The sequence below is a fragment of the Eleginops maclovinus genome, chromosome 1 (genome assembly GCF_036324505.1).
Source record: "Eleginops maclovinus isolate JMC-PN-2008 ecotype Puerto Natales chromosome 1, JC_Emac_rtc_rv5, whole genome shotgun sequence".
NCBI lineage: Eukaryota > Metazoa > Chordata > Actinopteri > Perciformes > Eleginopidae > Eleginops > Eleginops maclovinus.
In genome coordinates, this window is record NC_086349.1 from 26,876,277 (window position 1) to 26,903,543 (window position 27,267).

A 27,267-nucleotide genomic window follows, 5' to 3' on the forward strand; every position below is an offset into this window, starting at 1 on the left:
CCACCCAGAGGTGGGGCTGCCCTGCAGAGTCACACACACACACACACACACACACACACACACACACACACACACACACACACACACACACACACACATCACTCCCTTACAAAGCCGTGGGTGTGTGTTTTGTGTCTACATATGTGTGAACCCTCTGCAGGATTTACTGCTACTATAGAGGAGCAGCTTCTCAATGTTCAAAGAGACAGGGTGTGTGTGTGTGTGTGTGTGTGTGTGTGTGTGTGTGTGTGTGTGTGTGTGTTTGTGTGTACACGGTGTGGCAGTGTGTGTGTGTGTGTGTGTTCATGGCGGGACAGTGTCAGTTGGTTTCATTTTCTCTGCCGTAAAACAACAGGCTCTGGGGAATAAAGTAAATAAGCAGCAGAGAGACGCAGAGTGTGTGTGACTGCAGGAAGGGAAGGTCGTCCATTATTTATCTCGGCACACACACACCTCTGCACGCTGCGTGTTTGTTTAACGGGACGGTTTAGTGAGAGTAATTACATGGCAGCGGGATGTGGGGAACCTCCTCCCACTACCTCAAAACGCCTCCATTGGACTCCTTTGTTTACTTCTGGAACATAGTGACATCACTGCGGAACATTCAAGCTCCTATTGCAACTTTTATGTATTTATTTTTTGCAGTGTATGAGTGTGTGTGTGTGTGTGTGTGTGTGTGTGTGTGTGTGTGTGTGTGTGTGTGTGTGTGTGTGTGTGTGTGTGTGTGTCAGGTTGTGATATGTGTCCGAGCAGACTGCCCGCCACCAGGGATAACAAGATAACCCCCCCCCCCACACACGACTGCAGTTCATCTGAATCAGATCGCTATCATACTACTGTCCAGGGGCTTCCAAATCACCAGACACACACACACACACACACACACACACACACACACACACACACACACACACACACACACACACACACACACACACACACACACGCTTTATGCAGGAGTGTGTTCCCCCCTTCTCTTCCTGTCTGCACTCCTCATGGTTTGCACATATGTCTTGTTCTTCTTCTCTGTGTTTGGGTTATCCCTCCAAGGTCAGACAGAGGTTACCCGGTGGAGGGGGCAAGGGGGGGCTGAACCACTTTGAGCTCTTCATTGTCGGGTCGTCCTCTCAGCCTGTGACTTCTTAGAGCCTCAAACAGAGGAAGAACAACACAAACAAAACAAACAACAACAATGCTGTTGAAATTTGCCTTCAGCGTAGTCAGGTTTGCATTTCCTTTATTAAAGAGAATCGCTCGACTGTAGACATCTAAAAAAGTAGCTCTGAAGGCAAATCTCCGGGGCTGAACTTACATCACGTCTGACACACACACACACACACACACACACACACACACACACACACACACACACACACACACACACACACACACACACACACACACACACACACACACACACACACACACACACACACACACACACACACACTGACAGGCACATGACCTTGACTTTCCCCTCTGATGTTTTATGGAGAGTCTGTCTGCGTTGCTGTCAGCTTCTCAAAGGAGAGATGAATGTTGGGGAGGGATGGACACATGATAGAGCCATCAGCCTCCATCGTGTGTGTGTGTGTGTGTGTATGTGGGGGGGGGGGGGGGGGTCTCGTGACATGTGACATCACAGAGGCATCTCTCATGCCTACATTCCTGTTGCCCCCTCAGGATTTACCCTCTGGTTTTGTATTTGTTGAACAAAAAGCTGGTATCTGAAATAGAGACAGGCTGCAGTGGATCATCTGTGGGGGGTTTCACGCACAGGGGTCCCATTTCACTTTCTCAGGGGTCAGAAAACAAAACACCATTTCAATTTAATTTTCATTAAGGATAAAACATTCAATGTGATTATTATTTAATTGTATTTATTTGAAATTCAGCCAATATTTTCAGTATTTCAGCTTTTTCTTTTTTTATAATAATATAAATAAATTAAATATTAGAAAATATCTTTTTTTAAATAAATGAAAAAACAAAAAAGTAAATTAATTTTTAAAAAATCAAAAAATTATTGTTTGTAAAATGAAAAACAATAAGTAAATAAATAAATATTATTATAAAAATTATAATAAAAAACACAATCAAAAGAAATTATGATGTAAAAAATATTAAATACAAAACAATATATAAAACTAAACTTGAAAAATAACAATAAAGGAATGAATATCTTTTCTGTTTGGGTGCAAGGGCTTCTGGAATTGTGTTTAAATTTGGGTTTTTTTCTTATAAATGCTGTTTTTTAAACACTAAATGCCCAGAAATATTGGTTTTTCCTTTAATAACAAACGTTTGTGAGCTTTCTGAACGATCATATCCAAATAACTGTTGACTATTGGTCTGAATACTGAGAGTTCAGAGAGGGCGCTCCGTCTTGTGCCTTTATATTTGCAAAGAGACCTTGTGCCTTGAATGTTTTACTCTCTCTGAATAAAATACTTTCCTGTCTTTGTTGAAAAGAAATCTGCTAATGACGGAAAATATTTAGTAACGTGACCTTTGTTCCGGAGCCTCTGAGAGTCATTAGAGGGGTTTCAGCTGTTTCTGCAGAGGTGGTCCGGGCTCCAGTTCAAAGTCGTTCAGAGAGAATCCATCAGTCTGCACCGGGAGGAAAGGAAAACACGGCTCCGGTTTCACAAAGGTCTAATAATACAGCCCGTAATTATTAACCGCTGCTTCAACCCCTTCATACTCGGAGCCACAGGGGGCCGTGATTACCTCATACCTGAAAATAACTCCCTGAGAGCCACGCGGGATTGGGATTAAACAGAGCAGCATCTCCTCCCCGAGTCTGAGCAGCTAAACGATAACGATGGATTGTTTTGCAGATGTTTTTCACCCGTCAATCATCCGTCATCTGTCCCCCCCCTGCTGTCACGATGCTATAAATAGCCCTCTCTGATCTGTGTGTGTTTCTGTGTTTCCGTTCAGATCCGCGTGGACGGGCCGCCTCACGGTGGAGTCCAGTACGAGACCATCTCTGTCATCAAGGACGGAGGCCCCGTGCTGCGGGACATGGCCTTCTCCCTGGACAAGAACTACCTCTACGTCATGTCCGAGCGACAGGTAGGAGCTGTCGATGCACACCTGCATTACAGAGTGACTGCCGGGCAAAGTGTAAATGTCTTTATGACCTTGTTTCGTTCTGGAAATCCAGAATGCAGCTGCAGGAAGGAAGCTTCTTTATAACCATTCATGCATAAAACCTAAAATACTAAGGTTTTCTTGCAATTAACCTGGACTGCACACACACTGACTTATGATGAACCAAGCTACAGGTGGTGGAACTTCTGATGCATCCTAGCAAACAGGTGATGCACTGTTTTAGGAAAAACTGTGTTGGAAATGCGACATAAAGATCCTGTCTGCATCACTGATAGTTTGTTACACTTGCACGTTGATTACACATCTGTGCCACTACTTTGAAACACCTTTTCTACAAATGTTGTAGTTAAAAAATGCATCCTTGCTTCAACGTTCTGCAGGAAGGATGCATCAGTGTGACATATATGACTTGCATACAACTTAACATATCAAAAGGTCTCCTGCACACACTGACTTATTATTTGGCAAGCTACAGGTGGTTGCACTTCTGATGCATACTATCGAACAGGTGATGCACTGTTTCCTCCAACACACTCGTCATTTAACTGGTAAAACTGCGAGGAAAATGCAAAGTAAACATCCTATTTGCATCACTGAGAGTTTGTTACACTTACACCTTGAGTACACATCTGTGTCCCTACTTTAAAACACCTTTTTACAACGTGTGCAGTTAAAAGAAGCATCTGTTTGAGCATTCATGCATATTCTACTTGCATGCAACATAACACATCAAAAGGTCTGCTGCATTTGACCAGGACTACACACACACACTGACTTAAGGGTGGTTGATGCATATTAGCAAACAGCTGATGCATTGTTTCACACGACACACTCATCATTTAACTTGTAAAGCTGCGAGGAAAGTGCAAAGTAACCATCCCATCTCCTGACTGGTAGTCTGCTACACGAACACGCTCGTTATACATCTGTGTCGCTGCATGTATGATCCTTTTTGCAACTTTTATCCACCTGAAATATACAGAAACACGAGCACATGACTGCTTATTGTCCGCTCTGTCGGATGAAGGGTAATTCTGATATGACAGAATACCAAAGTGCTTCTGCAAAATCAACAGTTCCACATCCATCCCCAAACACACCTTTTATTCACTTATCATACCGGAGCCGTCCTGCAGGAAGTGCATGCTGCAAAGTGTGTGTGTGTGTTTAAATGTCAGTGTGTGTGTAAGTGTGTGTGTGTGTGCTGCACCTCTTAGCACCACCACCCTCTGTTAGCTATAAATAACCCGGGAGGCTCAGCGGGGGGTGTGACAGCGTTTGATAATGAAGGAGAACAATGAGGGCAGGGAGGAGGAAACAGAGAGAGGAAGAGGAGGAGGGGAGGATGAAGGGTAGAGAGAGAGAGAGTGAGAGAGGAAGAGGAGAGAGAAAGTGCAAGGTCATCGTTTCACATGTCTAATGAAGTGACACAGCATGGGGGGAGGCAGCAATACAACTGACAGTAGGGGGAAGGAGATAAGGGAGGCTGAAGGAAGTAAGGAAAGGAAGGGAGGAGAGGCGAGGAAAACCGGCTCGGTGGGAAGAGGGAAAATGGAGATAGGGAAAGGAGAAGGGAGGAAGTGTGGTTGATAAGAAGAGGAGAAGGTGTGGGAGGAGAGGAGATAAAAGACATGTTAATAGATAAAGGAGAGGAGGAGAGGAGATGGTAGATGAAAGAAAAGGAGGCGAACGAGAGGAGATGAAACGGAACCGGATGAGAAGAGGAGGCGTGTGAGAGGAAAGCGGGGTAGATGGAAAGAGGAAGAAAGGAGAGAAGAGGAGGAAAGGGTGGGGGAAGAGACGAGAGGAAAACATGGAAGCTGAGAAGAGAAGTTGAGGGAGGACAGGAGGAGAAAGTGCAAGAGGTTAGGAGAGGAAAACATAGAAGTGAGGGAGGTGAGGAAAGGAGAGAAGAGGGGGAAGAACAGAAGAGGAGACAATGAAGGAGGAGAGGAAGAGGAGAGGAGAGGAAAACATGGTAGATGAGTAGAGATCAAGGTGAAGGAAGAAAGGAGGAAGAGAAGGAGGAAGCGTTGGGAGCATGGCAGCCTGCCCCCCAGAGAGGGAGGACGTGTGAGGCTGTCAGGAGGAGGTGATGGATGTCCCTCCTCCCTCCTTATCTTTTAACACTCGACAACTGGCTGCAGGTTAGGGAGGAGGAGGAGGAGGAGGAGAGAGAGGAGGAGGGATGTGGTCTCCCTCACTGAGAAGAGCAGAGGAGTTGTATTCTCCTTCCTCTGAGTGAGATGTTTGACTCGACCCGCTGCGAGAAAATAAATATCCCAACGTCAGATTCAATCAGCAGAGCAACCTCTCCGTGAGGGGAGGGGAGTCTGCTCTCCTGTGTGACGGGGGAGGGGGGGGATGCAGTCCGTTAACCAATAGAATACCAGTCAGTGTCTGAAGAGTGTGTGTGCATCAGAGAGAGAGTGTGTGTTCATCAGAGAGAGAGAGTGTGTGTTCATCAGAGAGAGAGTGTGTGTTCATCAGAGAGAGAGTGTGTGTTCATCAGAGAGAGAGAGTGTGTGTTCATCAGAGAGAGAGTGTGTGCATCAGAGAGAGAGTGTGTGTTCATCAGAGAGAGAGTGTGTGTTCATCAGAGAGAGAGAGTGTGTGTTCATCAGAGAGAGAGTGTGTGCATCAGAGAGAGAGTGTGTGCATCAGAGAGAGAGTGTGTGTTCATCAGAGAGAGAGAGATGTCCGGGAGCTCTAATCGAGCGTCCTATCGCTCTGAGACAAAACCAAAAGTACAGAAGTAGCAGCAATTGAAACTTCCTGATGATCCTTTTTGATAGACTTCCCAATGCCCTCTTCTCCGTCCCAGTTTGAACCAGTGTGTTTCCCATATTTACCAGAGCCTCTCTTCTCCGTCTCGCTCATCCTGCAGATGAAACGCGCTTTGATGTGCAGCTAACTGCTCCGTCTGAGGAGAGCCGCGGTGCTGCCGACGGTTAGCATGCAGAGAGTGCACTCTGCTGCAGTGCCCTCAGGGTTTAGGAAGGATACACACACACACACACACACACACACACACACACACACACACACACACACACACACACACACACACACACACACACACACACACACACACCTCTTTAGGGATTTTGCTCTTCAAGGACAGTCTGATGGAGAAGCTGCTCTGGGATTTATCGAGGACACACACATCCAAAGAAGTTTGGTAACATACAGTATCGCAGGGGGGGGGGGGTGGTTCATTTTGTTACTTTTCCAAAGAAACAAACACAAATAAAAAGGTTTTCAAAGAAGTTTATTTGGCAAAAATAAAGCATAAAATGCAACGTAAATATAGACTGAATTAATCTGCATTTTCATAAACCAAAAAATAAATAAACTGGAGCTTACAAAGTCCTCAAACGACCGAACATCACGCATGTACTCTTTAAAATGTACCAGTTATTCCCTGACCTTTGTAATTAAACCTCATACCCACTTCCCCTGTTAGATTGCTCAGAATTGTATGAGTTAAAGACATAAAAGAGGACATTTTCTGCTCATTTTGAGGTTCATATTTGTATGTTGTGCCTCTACTGTGACTTGTTTCCATGCTTTCATGTTCAAAACGCTCTTTATTTGGGAGATTTTAGCCTTTGCAGACCATTTACATGCACACAAACTTTTATAACGCACTACAACATAAACATAAAAGGGCCTCTTTAAAAGTCTTCTGGGTTGATTTTCAGGATGTATATGTTATTGTGTTTTTCTCAAAGAAGCCCTATCTGCCGCAAACAGAAAAACACACACGAGCGTTTAGTGGAAAACACGGTTTGACCTTTATCTCGTCGTCAGACTTAATGTCACCTCCGGCTTCTCTCGCCGTCAGACGCTCACAAGATCATCCGCTCGTCCCATGATGCTTCAGAGGCCGTGCGCATGCTGATGTGAGGCGAGAAGAACAAAGGCGGGATGATATCTAACACAAAGCATGGCAGATGTGGCTCCGGTTGCACTTCCTACTCTGAATAACAAAGAGGCCCTCTGGATGGAGGACAGAGGGACAAGCAGGGAGAGACAGACAGACAGACAGACAGACAGACAGACACACAGACAGACAGACAGACAGACAGACAGACAGACAGACAGACAGACAGACAGACAGACAGACAGACAGACAGACAGACAGACAGACAGACAGACAGACAGACAGACAGACAGACAGACAGACAGACAGACACACGGACAGACACACAGACAGACGGACGGACAGACAGACAGACAGACAGACAGACAGACAGACAGACAGACAGACAGACAGACAGACAGACAGACAGCGCTCCATGTGAAGTCTTTTTTATTCTAAATCATTTTCAAATGTTTTTATTTAACTAAAACTTTAATTATTATTTAATTGTATTTTATTTATTCATCTTTTTTTTAATATCAGGTTTTTATTCATTTTATATTTTATTTAATACCTTAATCATTTTTTGTATTTAATTCAATTATTGATTTTTCTTTTTATTATAATATTTTATTTTATTTGTAATTTATATGGTGTTTTTATTTTTCCATTATATTTTTTACTTAATATTTATCATTTTATATATTCTTCTATTATTTTTTACTCATTTATTTACTTATTGTTATTATTTGTTTTTCACTTTTTCTACCTCCTTGTACTTCATGACATCATATGGAAGCGCTGTCACGGTCCTCACACCTGTATGTGTGTGTTGTGGCAATACCAAGAGCTGTGGGATGTGCAAAGCCTTTACAAACACACGCACACACACACTCCGTACCATGCCATTTGCATAGGTAGCGACATAATGCACCGGCTCTCTGAAACACCTATTATTACAGACACGTGTGAGCGGCCTCCCATTCAGTATTCAGATGGAGGCTTTTCATCTCGCCTTTCTCTCCTCCGCGTATATATAGATTACACCTCCTGCATATGTATAGATATCTGCTGCAGTCTCTCACACACTCACTGCCCACCACTAGTTATCTGAAAGAAATTCCTCTTGTTTGTTTCTCTCTCACACTCCCACTCACCCCCCCAGAACATATTTAATACCTCTCTGTTTCACACTAGAATCACGCTGCCGTGTTAAACAGGGCTTTTGTTTTTTAGATGTAATGTATGGAGGCCGACAGGTGCTAACGCGCTACAACAGAACCGAACACTTCCATTAGGAGAAACACGCTGCGGCTTCAGATACGAAGCAAATATAAAAAGACACGAGACGCTGCAAGAAGCTCCAAACACAACGGAGACCAGGGGACACTAAAGAGAGACGCACACAGCTGGAGACCAGGGGACACTAAAGAGAGACGCACACAGCTGGAGACCAGGGGACACTAAAGAGAGACGCACACAGACACACACAACATTTCAGGTGAGTTTCAACAACAGAGACAGAGACCAGCTTTCTGATCCTGAACGTCACCCAGCGCTCTGGTCTCCAGCTGTGTGCGTCTCTCTGTAGTGTCCCCTGGTCTCCAGCTGTGTGCGTCTCTCTTTAGTGTCCCCTGGTCTCCAGCTGTGTGCGTCTCTCTTTAGTGTCCCCTGGTCTCCAGCTGTGTGCGTCTCTCTTTAGTGTCCCCTGGTCTCCGTTGTGTTTGGTTTCTGCAGCTTTTAGTAAACGCTGCTCATGTTTCCTGAAGCTGCTGAATGTTCTCTAGATGCTGCAGGTGTTGAAGAGCAGCTGGAGATGTCTCTGCATGAGATTTAATATTTGAATCGTATCTAAAGCTGCAGCGTGTTTCTCCTGATGGAAATGTTTTGCTCCATTGTAGCGCGTTAGCACCTGTCGGCCACCGTAGCAGTGACAGTATGATCCACCATATTATATTAATGATGTGCTCAGATTGACCCACGGTGGAACGGACCTGGCTCACTGACTTCTGAACGTGCATAGTGTGTGTGTTGCTTCCTGGTGTTCATCACAGTATTCATCGTTCTTCCACTATGGCGCCTCGATGTTTGTCATCCCTCAGATCCGTGTGCCTTCGCACAGATCCATCGCCTGGATTTCTGCCAGATCACATGTTTGAGTCATGTTGTGCGAGTGCTATATTTAGAGCAATAATCCGGAGAGATGTTGGTCCTCGGCCGGCTAGCAGCGCCGCCGGCAGACGCAGTGAAGTAGAGAGAAAGGTCAGAGCTGCTTCTGGAGACTCATACACACGTCTCTTCCCCTCTCCTCTTTTCCCCTCTGTCTGCATTGCATGAAAAGCCCCCCTACCCCCCCTGCAACGTCTTTGAAACACCTCGCTGCGGTTAATATTGCATCAAAAGCAGTAGATATCAAACTGAATACATCTTCCCCTGCTGCAACAAAGCACGCATGGGTGTACACTGGGCTGTACACGGGGAAGCAGAGGGGAGGTTTATCTATGAATCCCTCTCTGCTTTACATACAGGCAGATGCCACGCGCCTGCAGCGGGAACACGTCCAGCTCTAATCAAACAGGTAGAGAGGGAGCTCTGGTGCAGATTCAGAGTGTGGATCAGTGTGAGGACATCCACTGTTCTTCATGCATTCACTGCCGCTCCTCTTCCTCTCTTTACCCTGTCGCTGTTTCAGGGCGTGCATGTGTGAGGCTGCAGGAATCGGTTTGAGAGATGCAGTTTGATTAGTTTGATTCTTGAATTTTTGCGTGTTAAAAACATGGGGCTTTTGACTATAAATGGTAGAAATATGTGGATCACAGGACTTCTTTTTTCCAGAACCTGAAAGATAATCATTTTACCGTCAGAGAGGAGGAAAGAAACCAGAAAATATGCAGATTCTAAAGCTGGAATCAGAGAACTGTACCTGTGCTTTCTTACTGAAACTGATCAATCGATCATTAAAGTAGATGCCAATAACCAAATTGTTTTGCAGCTCAAATCTTGTTCTCCAAACACCACGAACACTCCTGTATGTGTGTGTGTGTGTGTGTGTGTGTGTGTGTGTGTGTGTGTGTGTGTGTGTGTGTGTGTGTGTGTGTGTGTGTGTGTGTGTGTGTGTGTGTGTGTGTGTGTGTGTGTGTGTGTGTGTGTGTGTGTGTGTGTTTGCCTGCAGCTCCATGCCTCTCTTTGTTGTCTCTGTATCAACACAAAGCAGCACACTGGGATAAATGGCGTCTGATACTCCAGTTTGTGGGGGGGGGGGGGGGCCTGGATGCTGCCTTTCCATTTTCCTTTGTGGAGCGTTGTGCTGTTATGGCAGCCGGTGGAGAGGAGAGCACTCATCAGCGGTGGGGGGGGAATCAGTGACTGTATTACGGTCAGCTTTAATGTTTTATTCATGCAGAACTATCGGGGTTTACCATGTGAAAGGGTCTGAAGTGAAACCTGTGGGGAGAGGTTTATAAGAAACACACAGGACCTTTATCACGCCTTACATCTTAAAGAGGCCTCTTGTGCTGTTTTGGGTGTTCCCTTTCCTGTAGGGTGTATAAGTGCATGTAAATGGTCTGCAGAGGCTCAAATCCCCGTGTTTCTCACCAAGTAACTCTCATTGGCTACTGCTCCAACACACTGTACGTGATTCCTACTTATTGTAATTTTTTTATGGCTCTCTTTTCATTCGCCTCCTTCCTGTGACAATGCACATTTTAGATTTCAGATTTAGCATCCTTTCGTAATAATGACACGTTCTAAACAGCTTTAGAGGTTGACATCTCTGAGCAGCTAGCTAAGGATTCAAAGACTATGTTCATTATTCGATACACCTGTTGACGTTTCTATCCAATTAAATGAAGCCTCAAGACAATATGATTATTTGCTAATCATTTTAGACGTTACGCTCCTCCTTTGTTTGCTTCCGAAGAAGTGTGACTCACTATGGAACACTTACGCTTCTATTGGCTAGCACTCCAACACATTGCACGTGATAGGCTAAGGGGCGGGACATCTCTAAGCGGTTGACCAATCACAACAGAGCCGGCCAGCTAACCAATCAGAGCAGATGGGCTCTGGTTTCAGACGGAGGGTGAGAAGAGGTGCAGGCGGTATGAGAAAAATAAAGGAAATGAAACACAGACTTCTCATCATCTCAGAAGGGAAACGTAGGGTTGTGATATGACCACATGCATTAGTGAGGAGTGGCAGAGTGAGGGAGGGGGCTGTTGTCCGACGCTCAGGAGCTCAGTGAACTCTCACCTCTGTTCATTCTGTTCCGATAAGGATTTGAACCGATGACCCTTCAGTTCCCGAGCCAAATCCCCACAGAATGAGCTACTCTAAAAGCCGTCCATTGTCGGCAGGATTAGAACCTGCACGGGGAGATCCCAATGGATTTCTAGTCCATCGCTTTAACCACTGTACGGAAAATGGGGCAAAAGGGACTGCCCGGGGGGGGGGGGGAGATAACCGCGCCCCCTCCCACGCCACGTGACCATACTGTTCGGAACACTGTTAGGACCTCGTTTGAAACTCTGTGATCTCGTTAGGAATATGTTCGGACCTCGTTCGGCCCGTGTTTGGACTTGTTTGGACTTGTTTGGACTTGTTTGGACCTTTTGTAATGTGTTAGGACCTCGGAGGCAGTCCAGAAACTGGCGGGTACGGCCACGACAACATATAAAGCCAGTGGAACCATGCCAACATGTCCCGGCAGAGGCTAACGCTACAGAAAGACCCTGCAAAGATGCAGAGTGTGTCCCCTTGTTGCCTAATCTCACGCTCTTCAGTGTGACATCCAGGACCGACGGAGGGACTCTGAGCTGCTTGTAAAACAGACCAGTCTTTCATGGACAGACACACAGCCTCCCCCTCCACCCTATGCAGGCGTTCAACCATGTGCTGCTGTCACTCTCCAACACACTCGTGGCTCTTCTAGCAAACAGAACCCCCCTCCTGCCTCCCTCCTCCTCTCCGGCTACATTACACCCTCTCCGATTATCAGGACAGAAAGGGAGTCCTCTTTTTTTCCGAGCGTTGCAATTTCTCCCAGGTGCTCAGCTATGAAATTTGAAATCCATGCATGGAGTCTTTCTACTTTTCCTTTGTATGAGGCTTCTTCTCAACCTGTTCTGCACCCCCTCATTTTTCCTGGATAGTTTTCTCCCCCCTTTCCTCCCCCCTCAGGAACCTTTGTTTGGCTGCTGTGGTTAGATTGGGAGGAAATGGGTTCAGTGGTTATTAAGACGGGAGGAAATAGGATTGGTTCACACCTCCTCCCGGCTCATCACTATGCAGGACTTTGGTGTGTATTACACGCTGATTCCGTGTGTTAATGGGGAGGGAACACGTGAGGTTTCATAGCCAGGCCTCCCACTGAGCCCAGTAGGTGTCACAGACTTTAAAAAAAAAGAGGCGTTTTTGGTGCTTTTGTTCCCGGGCGCTCACACCCTCCACAACAAGCAGAGTGGACTGGCTCGTGTCCAAGCCGCTCATCCAAACACTCAAGTGTGTGTGTGTGTGTGTGTGTGTGTGTGTGTGTGTGTGTGTGTGTGTGTGTGTGTGTGTGTGTGTGTGTGTGTGTGTGTGTGTGTGTGTGTGTGTGTGTGTGTGTGTGTGTGTGTGTGTGTGTGTGTGTGTGTGTTGTTCTGATATTTTTGTTTTCCTGATGAAGATGCTCGCTTCCTTATCTTAAGCGGAGGAACACTAATCTGTCGGCAGCCTGGCGAAGGTTCAATCCCCAAAATAATAAACGCAACAGTCGGACGAACAAAGTGGAGACAAAAGACTAAAGCTGTGTGTGTGGTGTGTGCGTGTGCGTGTGTGTGGTTTGCTGAGCCCTGCTTCCTTTCATACACTCATCCCACTAACATGTGTGTGTATGTGTGTAAACACGGGACAACATGCTATGAAGCGATCCGATGTCTCTCCCAACGGCAGTACACGAATATTCCTTTCTGTTTTTTATTTGAGCACGCTACTTCAGCGTCAGGGTGGGCTGGCTTTATTAAAAAATAGTTTAAAAAAGATGCTTTTCCTGAGCAATGGTTTTCACTAGTTTCATTGGTTTCTGTTTCAGAGAATAAAAGTATGTTTGGAGACGAGAAGTAAAACATGCTTTTAAATGCTGTGCTTAGTTTTGACTCATTGTAATGCTCCTTAGGGCATGGTTAGTCTTAATATATGTTACTGATCCTCCAGATATGGTGATTGTTGGAGAAGTGGAAGGATTAAAAATGGCTTTACCCAGTTTTGTTTGGTCTCTGTTGAATTGTAGATGAATACAAGTGTGATTAATGACATCACAGGGGTACAAATGCAGTTTCTGTCAGAGCATTTCAGTTCTATGCTTTGTTTAAAGTCATTTCAACGTGTGTGAAGGCATGGTTAGTCTTAATATGTGTTGGTTATTCCCCAAAGATGGTAATTATTGGAAAAGCAGAAGGACAATCAATGGTTTTAACCAGTTTCATTTAGTTTTGGTTGAGTTAAGATGACAATCAGAGGGGTAGAAAATGCTGTTTTTCTCGGAGCCTTTCAGTTGTATTCTTTGTTTTGACTCATTTTAATGCTCCTTAGGACATGGTAAGTCTTAATGTATTGTTAGTTATCCCCTAGAACTGATAATTGTTGGAAAAGTGGACGGACTCATAATGGTTTTAACCAGTTTAATTGGTTGGTGTTGAGTTTAGATGAATTAAAGTAGGATTAATGGCATCAGGGGTAAACATGCAGTTTTTGTCAGAGCATTTTTATGGTTTGCTATGTTTTAAGTCATTTCAACGTGTGTGTTAGTTTTAATATATGTTACTTATCCTCCAGAGATGTGATTGTGAAAGCGTAAGGACTAACTATGGTTTTAATTTGGTTTCTGTCAAATGTTGAATGAAAGACGCATGCTTAATGAGGATCGGTGACTTAAACAGATTCATTTCAGTTATTTTTTGATCCTATTTATAGAATCATATAATGTAATTAACCCTAATGAATATCACACGTCATGTTTCCATCACTGCTGAAGAGTACCGTGACCGCTGCAGCGTCCTGGTTCCTCTGAAACCCGATTCCCTCTGCCTCGAGACGTTAGTGGATGCTAAGTGTGGTTTCCGGTTTGAAAGCTGGATGCTGGGCAGTACAAGTGGGTTTCCTGCGACCGCCACCACCACCTCCACAAGTTGCCGTCCCTTGACCCTCGGTGGCCCCCGGGGCGCTGTGGTTAATTTGCAGCTGCCACAGAGCGGACAGGCGAAAAGCTTTGACCGTTGACCTTCATCCCAACGAGAGTGACACCCGCACAAAGGGTCCCAATAACTCAACTAACCGGCGTTACATTGCGGAGGACAAAGGGAGGCAGCTTTCAGGGTGAGAGAGGAGTCAGATCAATGTCCTGGAATCAGTCAGCAACTTCTTACTACATTATTCAAGTCCCATGAAGCACTGTATTTCCTATTGCTGAGCTGCAGTTCCTCTGGTATCCCTGGCTGGATTTAACATGAGTTGTATTTATAGTCTTCCTCACTCGGGCCTTGAATGGAGGTCAGATTAGGTTTGTTTTCTGTGACGAATGGCCATGCAGGAGGTGCCAGATCTGCCAGACAACCATCAAATCTGCTCCGGTGTTTATACGAGAGAAGTGACCTGACCTGAGGTTCTCCGTCACGCATGAGCGAGGCGTGATGCCAACATATGGCCCCCACATCTGCATCCTATTGCAGCTTGAACATGAGAGAGGCACTGGTTCCTCAACTCTGGAAACCAATGCACTGACAGTGGTTTCATTTCCAGGTGATCTGTAATCTATTCTAGAGAAACTGTGGTTTTACTTTATTTCACCAAGCGTATAAACTAACAGTGGATGTCTTTTATGAGCATTTATCCAAGTTGGAAGTAGATTTAGATGTTCTAGGAGTTTGATAGACCTAATTATGCATCCCATGAAGCATTTAAAGAACTGTTTCCTGATGTCTAGAGACGAGCAGACTGCTTTCCACTGTGGGATTTGAATTTCTGACTAATACCATTCCCTTCTTTTTGTTTTTTTGTTTTGTACTTATGGTCTCAAATCCTCCAGAGATGATGATGGTTGGAACAAGTGGAAGGACTAACAAAGGTTTCAACCAGTTTCATTTGGTTTCTGTTGAGTTTAGATGAATTAAAAGTGAGATTAATGACATCAGAGAGGTAAAAAATGCTGTTTTTTTCAGAGCATTTCAGTTGTATGCTTTGTTTTAAGTCATTTCAACGCTCGTTAGGGCCGGGTTAGTCTTAAAATATGTTACTTATCCTCCAGAGATGATGAATTGTGGAAAAGTGGAAGGACTAACAATGGTTTCAAGCAGTTTCATTTGGTTTCTGTTGAGTTAAGGTGGATAAAAGTATGTTTGAAGACAATAAGAGAAGTGAAAAGGGCCGTTTTATTTAATGGTTTGCTATGTTTTGATTCATTTCAACACCGGTAAGGACCTGTTTAGTATATTGGTTATTTAACCCCCAGTAATTTGTACATCCAGGTGACATCCCTGCAGCCTACATGTGCTGATAGCTTAGCTTGTTATGTATAAAAACATGCATAATACTTGATGTGCAGCACAGGGGTCATGTTTTAATAGCATTTGAACCCAAAAAGGGCTTTTAATGAACCTGCAGGATTCTGGTTTTTCTTGTAGCTCGTTGGAATCACTTTGGATGAAGGTGTCAGGTAAATGAAACGGGGACCGTGTTCTCGGCTTCCCAGCGTCTATCTGTTTCCGTCCGACAGCAGACAGCCGTCCCGATGGATCGTCCGTCAAGTTTTATCTGGGATGTTTAGCGTGGCTACAGGGTCAGTTTGGCAACCGTAGGAGGGTGAGGGCGAGCAAATCAATCGCTCGGCCGCTTCCTCACCAGCTGCTCAGCATTTAGACGGGGGGTGGGGGTGCTTAGTTTGCCTCCCTGACGGCTTCACTTGATATTGACACCTGGACAAATGAGGATGAATTCCCCCGTCAATACGCTCGTCCAATGTTATTGATGATGCCATTTAGCTTTTCATTCTGGAGACGCCACTGACCCACTTGTCAAGCTCCCCTAATCTGGAGCTCCGTGTGTAGGAACATCTGTACGTTCGGGGTAAATACACGTGGTTGTCGACACGTTGCACGCACATTACTGGGTGCTTTGGGATATTTATCACACGCATTTATTGCTTTTGTAGGAGACGACACATCCTACTTCAATTTCCTCTCTTAAAACCTGGTGGATTGAATGTTCTTAGCCCAATATATATTCAGTTAGTTACCTTAATTGGACTTCACTTTTGTCAGTAAGTCTTCTTTATTGAACCCTTTTGTTTAGTTTGATTCCTTTGTAGTTAAACCCAGATATTGGTGCTGTTGTACCAGAAATATTTAGCTCTCAAATTGAACATTCATCTCTGAAACACCGCAGATCTTCTCCTCTTTTGTTTGGACTGCCATCAAAGGCGCGTCTAACAGCGTACCTGGAGACTGGAGGCACGTTTGGATCTACTGAAACCATCTTTTCTGTCTCTCTTTATCGCTGCTCCTCCTGCTTGGGATTACCCTTGCTTGATTGCATATTTACTTCCATTAAATGTTTAAATTTGGGAAAGAAAGACCTGTAAAGTCCATGGCCTTGGCTTAAGATTCCTGCTTGTGGGACCCATAATCCTCCTGGTCTTTGGAGATGTAATATGCAAATGAGTACATTTTATGGACTAATAATCTACTTTAAACTTTGCTTAATGTTCTAATAACTTGTTTCATTTAGTCTTATATCTACTATTGTGCATTTATTAACGAAAATGATCCGTTACCCTAGAGAGCAGGAGGATTAGCATGTTCATGTTCTTGATTCTGACTGCTTTGGTTTGAAATGAGATGGGACCCAGCCTTGTGCTTGATTAATATAGTCTAATCGCAGCTCCTCCTGCTTTGAATTACCCTTGCTTGATTGCATATTTACTTCCATTAAATGTTTACATTTGGGAAAGAAAGACCTGTAAAGTCCACCTTGTCTTGGACTTGTTGGACCAATAATCCTCTCGGTCTTTGGTGTGAAGTGCAATTGAGTAAGTTTTACTTTGCTTAATGTTCTCATTTTCTTGATCCTTGACTGCTGTAGGACTTGGTTTTAAATAAGACGTGGACCTAGCCTTGTACTTGAGTAACATAGTCTTGATTTGAGGTCTTACCCCCCCCTCTGTCTCCAGCCCCATCCCTAAAACAATCCCTCCAAAGTCTGTCTGCTTGTGTTTCATCCCTGTGACTCTGCAGCTGCTGAATGAAAGGCGGTTCGGTTTTTCAGAGATGAATAAATGACATGATATCTGTCTTTGTGGCGTTGATGTGCGTGCCCTTCCTGCATGTGGAGTCGGCTGGGGGGGTGGGGGGTCAGGGGGGTCAGGGTGGGAAGTTCAAAGGTTGACTGACTTACTGTTCATCAAACCGGGGGGGGAGGTCACTGAGACACGCCTCTTTGCTTTTTATTACCTCCATCTGCTTGACCACTCCTCTCTCCTGCCTCCTTTCGGCTATACTGATGTTTTACATATCTGAATGTCGACCCCCCCCCCCCCCCCCTTACTAATTTGCATGAGTCCCTGAGCAGGCATTGTTAATTGACTTAAGCCAGGATTAGTGTTAATCAGGGTCTGTGCCCTGGAACCATCGGCCAATCCTAACCTCATTATTTGATAGCAGCACACGTCCTGTCAGCCCCCATCAAGCTGTTAATTAATACACCCTGGACCCCCCCCCACCCACCCTTTTACCTCGTAATACCCCCATCCATCCATTAATCCCCCACTTCCTCACCCACCTTCACACCCCAGTCCTCCTTGTGTCAGCAGAGGTCAACACAGGCTGAAACAATAGGAGCTACGTCCCTAAAATGACACCAAATCCAATATTTGCAATTTAGTTTTTGTCAAATATATTAATGAAAATATCTTTGGGTTGTTTCTTGGTACAAATAAACATCAGTAATAATAAAAAATTGTGCTATTAAGGGTACTCAAAATGAATTAGAAAGCATCAGTAAAACAACACACTTTAAATCATAACATGTTAATGTGAAATATCAGTGATGTGTAAAGTTAGGTAAATCAATGACACCAGTAAATAATCAATTAAACTGCAGATATTTTCACAATTAATGGTATGGTGCATACAATTTTACCAAACATATAGAAAAATGTACATTGTAGTTTCTAAAAATCCAACATAATGTCTTTAAAAGTCTCCAAAACCCCAAATCTGATATAAAACCAACAGAAAAAGCAGTAATTTTGAACCATTTTTGTGTGAAAAATTACTTTGAAAATGAACAAATAATCAATTATAATTCTTGTAAAGTTCCTAAAGTGACTCCCTTCTTGTGTAAGGGATTCTTTACGACCGGGAAGAGCTCCTCTAAAGAGGATACCTCCGATCAGATATCACAACTGTGATATACTGCCTACCGTGATGAGGAGTCCAGTAGAGCCTCTTGAGACGCTATGGTTTGTTTTTGTCTGGCCTTAAGATCATGTGTGTCTGCACGTCTCTCAACACCAGCGGAAAAACGCCTGGATGTCTCCCCCCTCCCCCCGACCTCCCGTCTCCCCCGCAATAGTCTCTCTGTGGCCCCCTGACATAATATGAGATAATGAGGAAGAGGATACCTGATCCTGAGACTCCCCGACACCTCCGCCTGCCATCATCCAGCTCCTGACACACACACAATGTGGAGTCTCTACTTTAAAGAGTCCTCTCCTGCTGATGTTCAGGTGTATATCAGTATGTGGAGTCTCTACTTTAAAGAGTCCTCTCCTGCTGATGTTCAGGTGTATATCAGTATGTAGCGTCTCTACTTTAAAGAGTCCTCTCCTGCTGATGTTCAGGTGTATATCAGTATGTAGAGTCTCTACTTTAAAGAGTCCTCTCCTGCTGATGTTCAGGTGTATATCAGTATGTAGTGTCTCTACTTTAAAGAGTCCTCTCCTGCTGATGTTCAGGTGTATATCAGTATGTAGCGTCTCTACTTTAAAGAGTCCTCTCCTGCTGATGTTCAGGTGTATATCAGTATGTAGCGTCTCTACTTTAAAGAGTCCTCTCCTGCTGATGTTCAGGTGTATATCAGTATGTAGTGTCTCTACTTTAAAGAGTCCTCTCCTGCTGATGTTCAGGTGTATATCAGTATGTAGAGTCTCTACTTTAAAGAGTCCTCTCCTGCTGATGTTCAGGTGTATATCAGTATGTAGTGTCTCTACTTTAAAGAGTCCTCTCCTGCTGATGTTCAGGTGTATATCAGTATGTAGAGTCTCTACTTTAAAGAGTCCTCTTCTGCTGATGTTCAGGTGTATATCAGTATGTAGTGTCTCTACTTTAAAGAGTCCTCTCCTGCTGATGTTCAGGTGTATATCAGTATGTAGAGTCTCTACTTTAAAGAGTCCTCTCCTGCTGATGTTCAGGTGTATATCAGTATGTAGAGTCTCTACTTTAAAGAGTCCTCTCCTGCTGATGTTCAGGTGTATATCAGTATGTAGTGTCTCTACTTTAAAGAGTCCTCTCCTGCTGATGTTCAGGTGTATATCAGTATGTAGTGTCTCTACTTTAAAGAGTCCTCTCCTGCTGATGTTCAGGTGTATATCAGTATGTAGTGTCTCTACTTTAAAGAGTCCTCTCCTGCTGATGTTCAGGTGTATATCAGTATGTAGTGTCTCTACTTTAAAGAGTCCTCTGCTAACACTTTATTTATTTTATACTGCAGCCAGTAATAAAATACATAAAGTGTTATTTCTCCGTCTTTCTGGTTCTCTTTTGAGGCTGATTTCAGAAACCTCTCTTAAGTTCCCTTCCTTTGTTCTGCAGGAGTGTGTGTACAGTTCATAGGTAGGTGTGTGTAGTGTGTGTGTGTGTTCATGCACACTGCTCCTTTTTGTGAGTGTGAGCCAAAGGAGCAGTCCGTCCTGCAGAATAATCATCCCTATAATTAAGAGCTGGGAGCCCCCCCCCCCCGTCTGTCTGTCTGTCTGTCTGTCTGTCTGTCTGCCTCCATAATGGCTCTACATTTGTCTCTCCTCTCTGAGCCTATGCAAAAGAAAAGCTCATGACATTTATTGTGAGACTAATGGCCGGGCTCCACTCCTCCTAATTGTGGGCTTTAATTGCAATAATTATTTACAAGTCTAATTGGAGCCTGGAGAGTGTCAGACAGGAGCAGGGGGGGGGGGAGCCGGTGGAAGACGTCAGGACAGGGGTCTGTCAGGAGCAGAAGAGGAGAGTGAATGTTGGGTGTATAATTGGGGGAGTCTGTGAGTCTCTCTCTCACGCTCTCGCTGTCTTTATTTGTGTCAATCATCAGCGGCAGAATGGGGGCTCGAATCAGGCGACCGGGTGGGATTTGGAGTTCTGTCCCCGCCATTATGGGGGATTCATTCTCGCCGAGGCTCTTTCTCCCGCCTTGTATGGCGAGGTTGGGAAAGAACTCTGACTGTACACAGCTTCTACCGTCCGTTTCAGGTCGTGAAACCAAAATGTGGAACAATAGCAATAGAGGGATGTCCGTCTGTGTCCACATTTCAAGCAGAAAGGTGTTGGCATGGTGCTGATGAAAGCCTCCTCCCAGCGTTTCATTAAAGAAAAACATCTGGAAAACTCCCCCGCTGTTGTAAGACGGACTAGCTTCACTCCGTTGCTTTTTGTGCTACTATATATATATGTTCTTCCACTTTGAGCACCAACCGAAACATGCTCTTTGTCTAAACGAGCTTCAGCGCTCAGTCTGACAGACTCAGAGCAAGGGCGGCGTTGGGGGAACATGATGTACAAATTAAAGTACAACAACTAATGTCTGCCGGCCAATCTGCTCCGACAAATGTGCTTTAAAGTCTTTGTTATGTTAGTTTCCCTCTAAGAGACTCGGTCAAAAAACAAGCTTCTCCTCCAGTTGCTACAGCTCCGTCAACGATGCCTTTCTTAATTCTGTATCCGCACTAAATGACAGAGCAGTCAGAAAGAAAACGAGGCTTCCACATGCACCGAAATGTCTTCTGATTGGAATCAATGTGGACACGGGCCTGAGAGTCTTTAATCAGCACAGAGAGCTGATTGAACCGCTCACACTCATCAGTCTGCTTACACATGCTCAGTCCTGAGACAACAGATCCATGATCCCGTCACTGGGAGCTCTGAGCGCTCACATGGCTCCTTGTGACCGGTCATCTGCCGAGGGGATGATATCTGGCTTCATACGCCTTTCAGTTATCTTCATAATCATAATTTTCTAAAACAGGCCTCGGGCTGACACGGTGCTGTGACGTCTCCTGTGACAGCTCACTTCAACACACCACCAGCTGCCTTTAAAGGGGAATAAGTGTGTGTGTGTGTGTGTGTGTGTGTGTGTGTGTGTGTGTGTGTGTGTGTGTGTGTGTGTGTGTGTGTGTGTGTGTGTGTGTGTGTGTGTGTGTGTGTGTGTGTGTGTGTGTGTGTGTGTGTGTGTGTGTGTGTGTGTGTGTGTGTGTGTGTGTGTTTGCCACTTTGTTTCTGTGTGTGCTCTAACCTTGGATCCCTTGCTGCAGTCTGGCAGACCCTGAGGAGATGTTCGTGTGTGTGCGTGTGTGTTGTGCTGTGTGATGCGGTCATGCTGCAGGTCTTTGTGTGTCCTTCAGACGGCCGGTTGGTAAACAGGCTGCAGCAGCGGGAGGTTTGATGGGGCGACCCGTGGCAGCTCCACCCTTTCTTCTCTGCTGTCAGTGCAGCGTCCGATGGGAGGACTCAATCCCACAATGCCGCGCTCCTCTCCCCCGCGGCTCACTTTGACAAAGCTGTCAGCCGGAGCGCCGGTGATGGATGTAGTGTTGTACAGTGTTTGTGTGTGAGGGACCAACATCAACTGGGACAATATATTAGGGTACAAAACGTATGCACTCTTCACTGATTATTGCAAAATCAAACGAAGCATTTTGTCTTTCCACTTTTATAAAACCCCAACGTTGCTTTAAAAGTTTGACAAGACTGAAGAAGTAACAGTCATTAAAAACAGATAAACAATGCTTTTTACTCACTTTAGTCCCTAGTTATTCGCTTCACTTCTTATTGTTAATAACTTCTCCGTTATTGACACACACAGCCAGACTTACTCCAGGAGTCAGGCATTACTTTTTACCCTGCTGCTGTACAGGATAACATGTTTTGCTGAGGAGTTTATGAAATATAAGAGTAGTCTACATGGCAAATATTAAAGAAACACCTTGCTGCTGCTCTCAGGGGAACCACACACACACACACACACACACACACACACACACACACACACACACACACACACACACACACACACACACACACACACAAACAGACAAACATTAATCTACGTCTGCTCGTACATATGCAGACACACATTGGGCTAAAGGAGGAAGATGAATGTGCCTGGGGTGGATAACATATCTATAAAGCAATATTTGAGGGAAAATATTAGAAAGAGCAGCGCGAGATAAGGCTGAAGGCCTGAAATATTACTCTGCTCTCCGACTTGTTTATCGGATATTTGGAGCCAGGAGGATCGCATGGTGTAATAGATAGGGGCCCCAGAGTGACGGATGAGGCTGTGTGGGGGGGGGGAGGGAAAAAGTACATGACAGATTTGTGATGGACGAATAATGTCTTCTGTATTGAGGGTAACGATACGGAGTAACGATACGGAGTAACGATACGGAGTAACGATACGGAGTAACGATACGGAGTAACGATACGGAGTAACGATACGGAGTAACGATACGGAGTAACGATACGGAGTAACGATACGGAGTAACGCCACGGAGTAACGCCACGGAGTAACGCCACGGAGTAACGATACGGAGTAACGATACGGAGTAACGATACGGAGTAACGCCACGGAGTAACGATACGGAGTAACGATACGGAGTAACGATACGGAGTAACGATACGGAGTAACGATACGGAGTAACGCCACGGAGTAACGCCACGGAGTAACGCCACGGAGTAACGCCACGGAGTAACGCCACGGAGTAACGCCACGGAGTAACGCCACGGAGTAACGCCACGGAGTAACGCCACGGAGTAACGCCACGGAGTAACGCCACGACGTAACGCCACGACGTAACGCCACGACGTAACGCCACGACGTAACGCCACGGAGTAACGCCACGGAGTAACGATACGGAGTAACGATACGGAGTAACGATACGGAGTAACGATACAGAGTAACGATACAGAGTAACGATACAGGAGTAACGATACAGAGTAACGATACAGGAGTAACGATACAGAGTAACGATACAGAGTAACGATACAGAGTAACGCTGCGACGTAACGATACGGAGTAAGATAACAGCGAGTTCATGGAAGAGAAGACAGCAGAAAGTCTCATAGCAGAGATAAAGAGTCAACCAAACATCGTGCAGCAAATGTTGCCCGTTTCGACAGTAGAATCTCCAGCTTTCCCAAACAAATTGAGCAAGATACAGGTACTGGGCGATCGCCATCAGACAGGAATGTTTTGAAGCTACATGTTCCAGAGTTATGTTGGAAACTGAGCCACAGAAAACACGAATGAATTTCAGACAAAGTACCGTAAACAGAAGTCTGTGTACACAACCATATATTGTGATTTGTTGTTTGATTCATGGTGCATCTCAGCTGATGTTACAGAGTAATCCGAAAGTAATGTACCTAGTAATGTGTGTGAGTGCTACCCCAGCACTGACTGTCTCCAACCCTGTTTAAAGTTCATGTGAGGAACAAAAAGCCCCACATCCCTCCAGAGAAATAGTGCTTATTTATTTCACACTTTCCAGAAGCAACCGGGGAGCAGTTAATTTGTCTGCACGGAGGCAGCTGTCTGCGCGAGGAGGGGAGACAAGTGAGACACAAAGGCAGTTTGGGCTCATTATGTTGATTTTTCTGCTCTTCTGTGACTGCCAAACAAAAACAGCCAGCACTCTGAGACTCAGCGGCCGAGATCAGTCACTGCTTTCTCTTCAGCTCCTCACCCCACAGAGCTTCTTTACAGGCAGATCTAGTCATTTTATCCCCACTGCAGGGCCCTCGGCCTCTGTGTACTCTTATGGAATCAAATGGGATTAAATCAGGGGCTCCTTTATACCAGAGGAGGTCTCTCAGCCTCGGTATAGAACTTGTAGACTCTCGTCATCACGACTCTGATCCAGGTGAGGGGTATTACGTGTGAGGTATGCAAACTGGCCCAGCACACATTGTGTTTATATAAGAGAGACGTGCAGTGATGACGTATTTCTGTAGGCCGACCAGGAAGTTGGCAAAGGGGTCCCTAAATAAAAAGCCAAGGGGATTTCTCCATGTGATTTTGGCTATAAAGGAACTACAGCACGGTCACATGACTTCACGTCACCACCGCTAAGCTAAAGGAGGCTAATGTTGGGCTATAAAGGATCTACAGCACGGTCACATGACTTCACGTCACCACCGCTAAGCTAAAGGCGGCTAATGTTGGTCTTGATGACGTTTAATCATCTCATTTAGACACTTGTTAGCAACCTCTGTTTATAAATCCACCAGTGGGGTGTTGACTGACTCAGACTTGCAGGCAATCGCATTTATTTGTCATCAACCAAAGCAGTCCGACTAATCGTTGAGCACAACCTTAAACTTTGCAAAGAATAGCAGAAAACACACAAAAGGAAGACATGGTTTGCAAGGGAAACGCATTGTTAGAAGTATGGAAATATTTTGGCGGCAGAAAGTACGACGACCAAAAACAGCTGAATATCGAGAGAGAAAACAGAATTTTTTCCCATAATTGTGCAGCTGTAGCTGATATGCATGCTGTCAGGGAAATATGCCCGTCACACATTAACACACACACACACACACACACACACACACACACACACACACACACACAAAAATAAATAAATACACACAGATGTACACACCCAGTTTGGGATTAGATGAGGTGTCCCTCACCACCTGAACCTAGTTAACAACCCCCTCCTCCCTATCTGTCTCCCTTTCTCATGTACATAGACTAATATTCATCCAGACACACACACACACACACACACACACACACACACACACACACACACACACACACACACACACACACACACACACTTACGCTTATGCACGAGCAACAGCCCTCGGAGCAGCGGGGTGTAACCAAACCCTTCATTTGTATGTACATCATGTACACTGGCAGAGCGCTGAGACAAAGAGAACAAACATCCTCCACACACACACACACACACACACACACACACACACACACACACACACACACACACACACACACACACACACACTGTTGCACACACACAAAAAAAAACGTACACACTCCGACATGAGCTGCGGAGTCCCTCTGTGGATCAGAATTCATTTCTGTCTGCCTCCTCCTGCAAATCAATACCCCCGTCCGTCCACAGACATCCGTAAGTGTGCCAGGGAGGCTCCAGCTTCACACCCTCCACACACACACACACACACACACACACACACACACACACACACACACACACACACACACACACACACACACACACACTCATGCCTGTTGATGTGTGATGGCCTCTGCTGCTTCCTTATTAACTCCTCACATGCTGACTGGAGCACACACCTCATTACCGGCTGATCGACAGTCTGCGGTCCTGCTGAGAGACAGACAGGTGGGACGCAGACAAAGAGACAGACAGACAGACAGGGAAGTGACAGACAGAGAGTGCGTCACGTACACGGGTGGAGGAGGAAACGGGTAGAGACAGGTGGATTGACAGACGTAGAAATCAGTAGAAATGGATATATGGGATGCACACTGAGAGGTAAATAAATATGATAATAAGTGAGACAGGTGTGGAGACAGGCTTTGACAGGACTGACCTAGAGAGAGAGACAGACAGATTTACACTTTCTAACAAAACGTCAAAACCGATCAAATATTTGGGAAGAATGATGTGCTTCCATTTACCTAGAGAGTGAAAAAAGGGAGCGAGGAAATCTGACTTTAGAGGCGTTTCAATACTAATGTATATAGTCCATACAAACAGGAAGACACCATATCTTAAGACTAAAATGTAAAAAAATGACCTGAAATTCCTCATTTCAAAATGTTTCGGAGGAATTCAGTCGTTGTAAATCCTCTACACGTCAAAAATCGGAGTTCGGAAAAATTGCTGCAAATTCCTATATAAAAAATGTGTGGCGCTTTAACTTTGGAATTCAAAAAGGGAGTTGGGAAAACTGACTTGAGAGGCGTTTGAGTTCCAATTAACTCGTGAAAACGTGTTAATAAAGACGACTACATCGCATTCAAACACAAACGCATCATAATGGACGTTTGCATTGGGGGGGAATCGCCCCAGATTGCGATATGAAAGATTCCTGAGCAGTTATGATATCACTCATACGTTTGTGTCAGTCTTGCATTGCGTTAGTTATTGAAATTAAACCAACACTAACTTCCTCCTTTCATAATCTAAATTGACCTTTTGCAGCACATTAATAATGCCCACTGAATCAAATTGAATTGGAGCGATATAAGTTGAGTATCACTCAGAGAAACAAACTCACTTATATAAACTCCTCTATCTGTGCGTTAATGTTCCTCCGCTCAAAGCACACTTGAACTCCGCTCTTTGAACGACTCCAGCCTGTTGTCACCCGAAGGGACTAAAGACTGCACGTTTTAATGAGTCTTATTAAGTGGCTGCTCTCAGACTCCCTGAACCATTAGCATTTGCATTATAGCCACGTGTGTTATGGTGTCTGAGTGGAGGCTGAGTGCAGACACGACGACTTCCTTTCACCAGCAGGCTCCCTGCTTACAGAAGCTCACACATATCCATACGCAGCGCACTCAGACAGGCTGTCTTTAGACCTGCATTCAAGGACCAAAGAAGAGCAATTTAAAACAAGAACTGTGCAAACACAGCCCCGTTATTCTTCCTGATTTTCTGTGACTTTGAACGCACCTATAAAAAAAGTTGTTGCCCCTTTAAATAATAACAATAATAATCAATATAATAATAATAATAAATAATAATAATAATAAATATTAAATAACAATAATAAATAATAATAATAATAAAAAATAAATAATAATAATCAATATAATAATAATAATAAATAATAATAAAAATAAATATTAAATAATAATAATAATAATAATAATAATAAATCAATATAGTAAATATAATAATAAATAATAACAATAATAATCAATATAAGAATAATAATAAAAAATAATAATAATAATAATAATAAATAAATATAATTATAATAAAATAAATAATAATAAAAATAAATATAATAATAATA

General features: G+C 44.4%; 1 protein-coding gene across 1 annotated transcript in view; it reads left to right on the forward strand.

The window, feature by feature from the left end:
• Window positions 1–27,267, forward strand: part of plxna2 (plexin A2) — a 203,666-nt gene that overhangs the window by 79,166 nt on the left and 97,233 nt on the right. Inside the window, 1 exon segment of the mRNA XM_063910249.1 lies at window positions 2,944–3,078. Coding sequence (XP_063766319.1) covers window positions 2,944–3,078 — 135 coding nt within the window.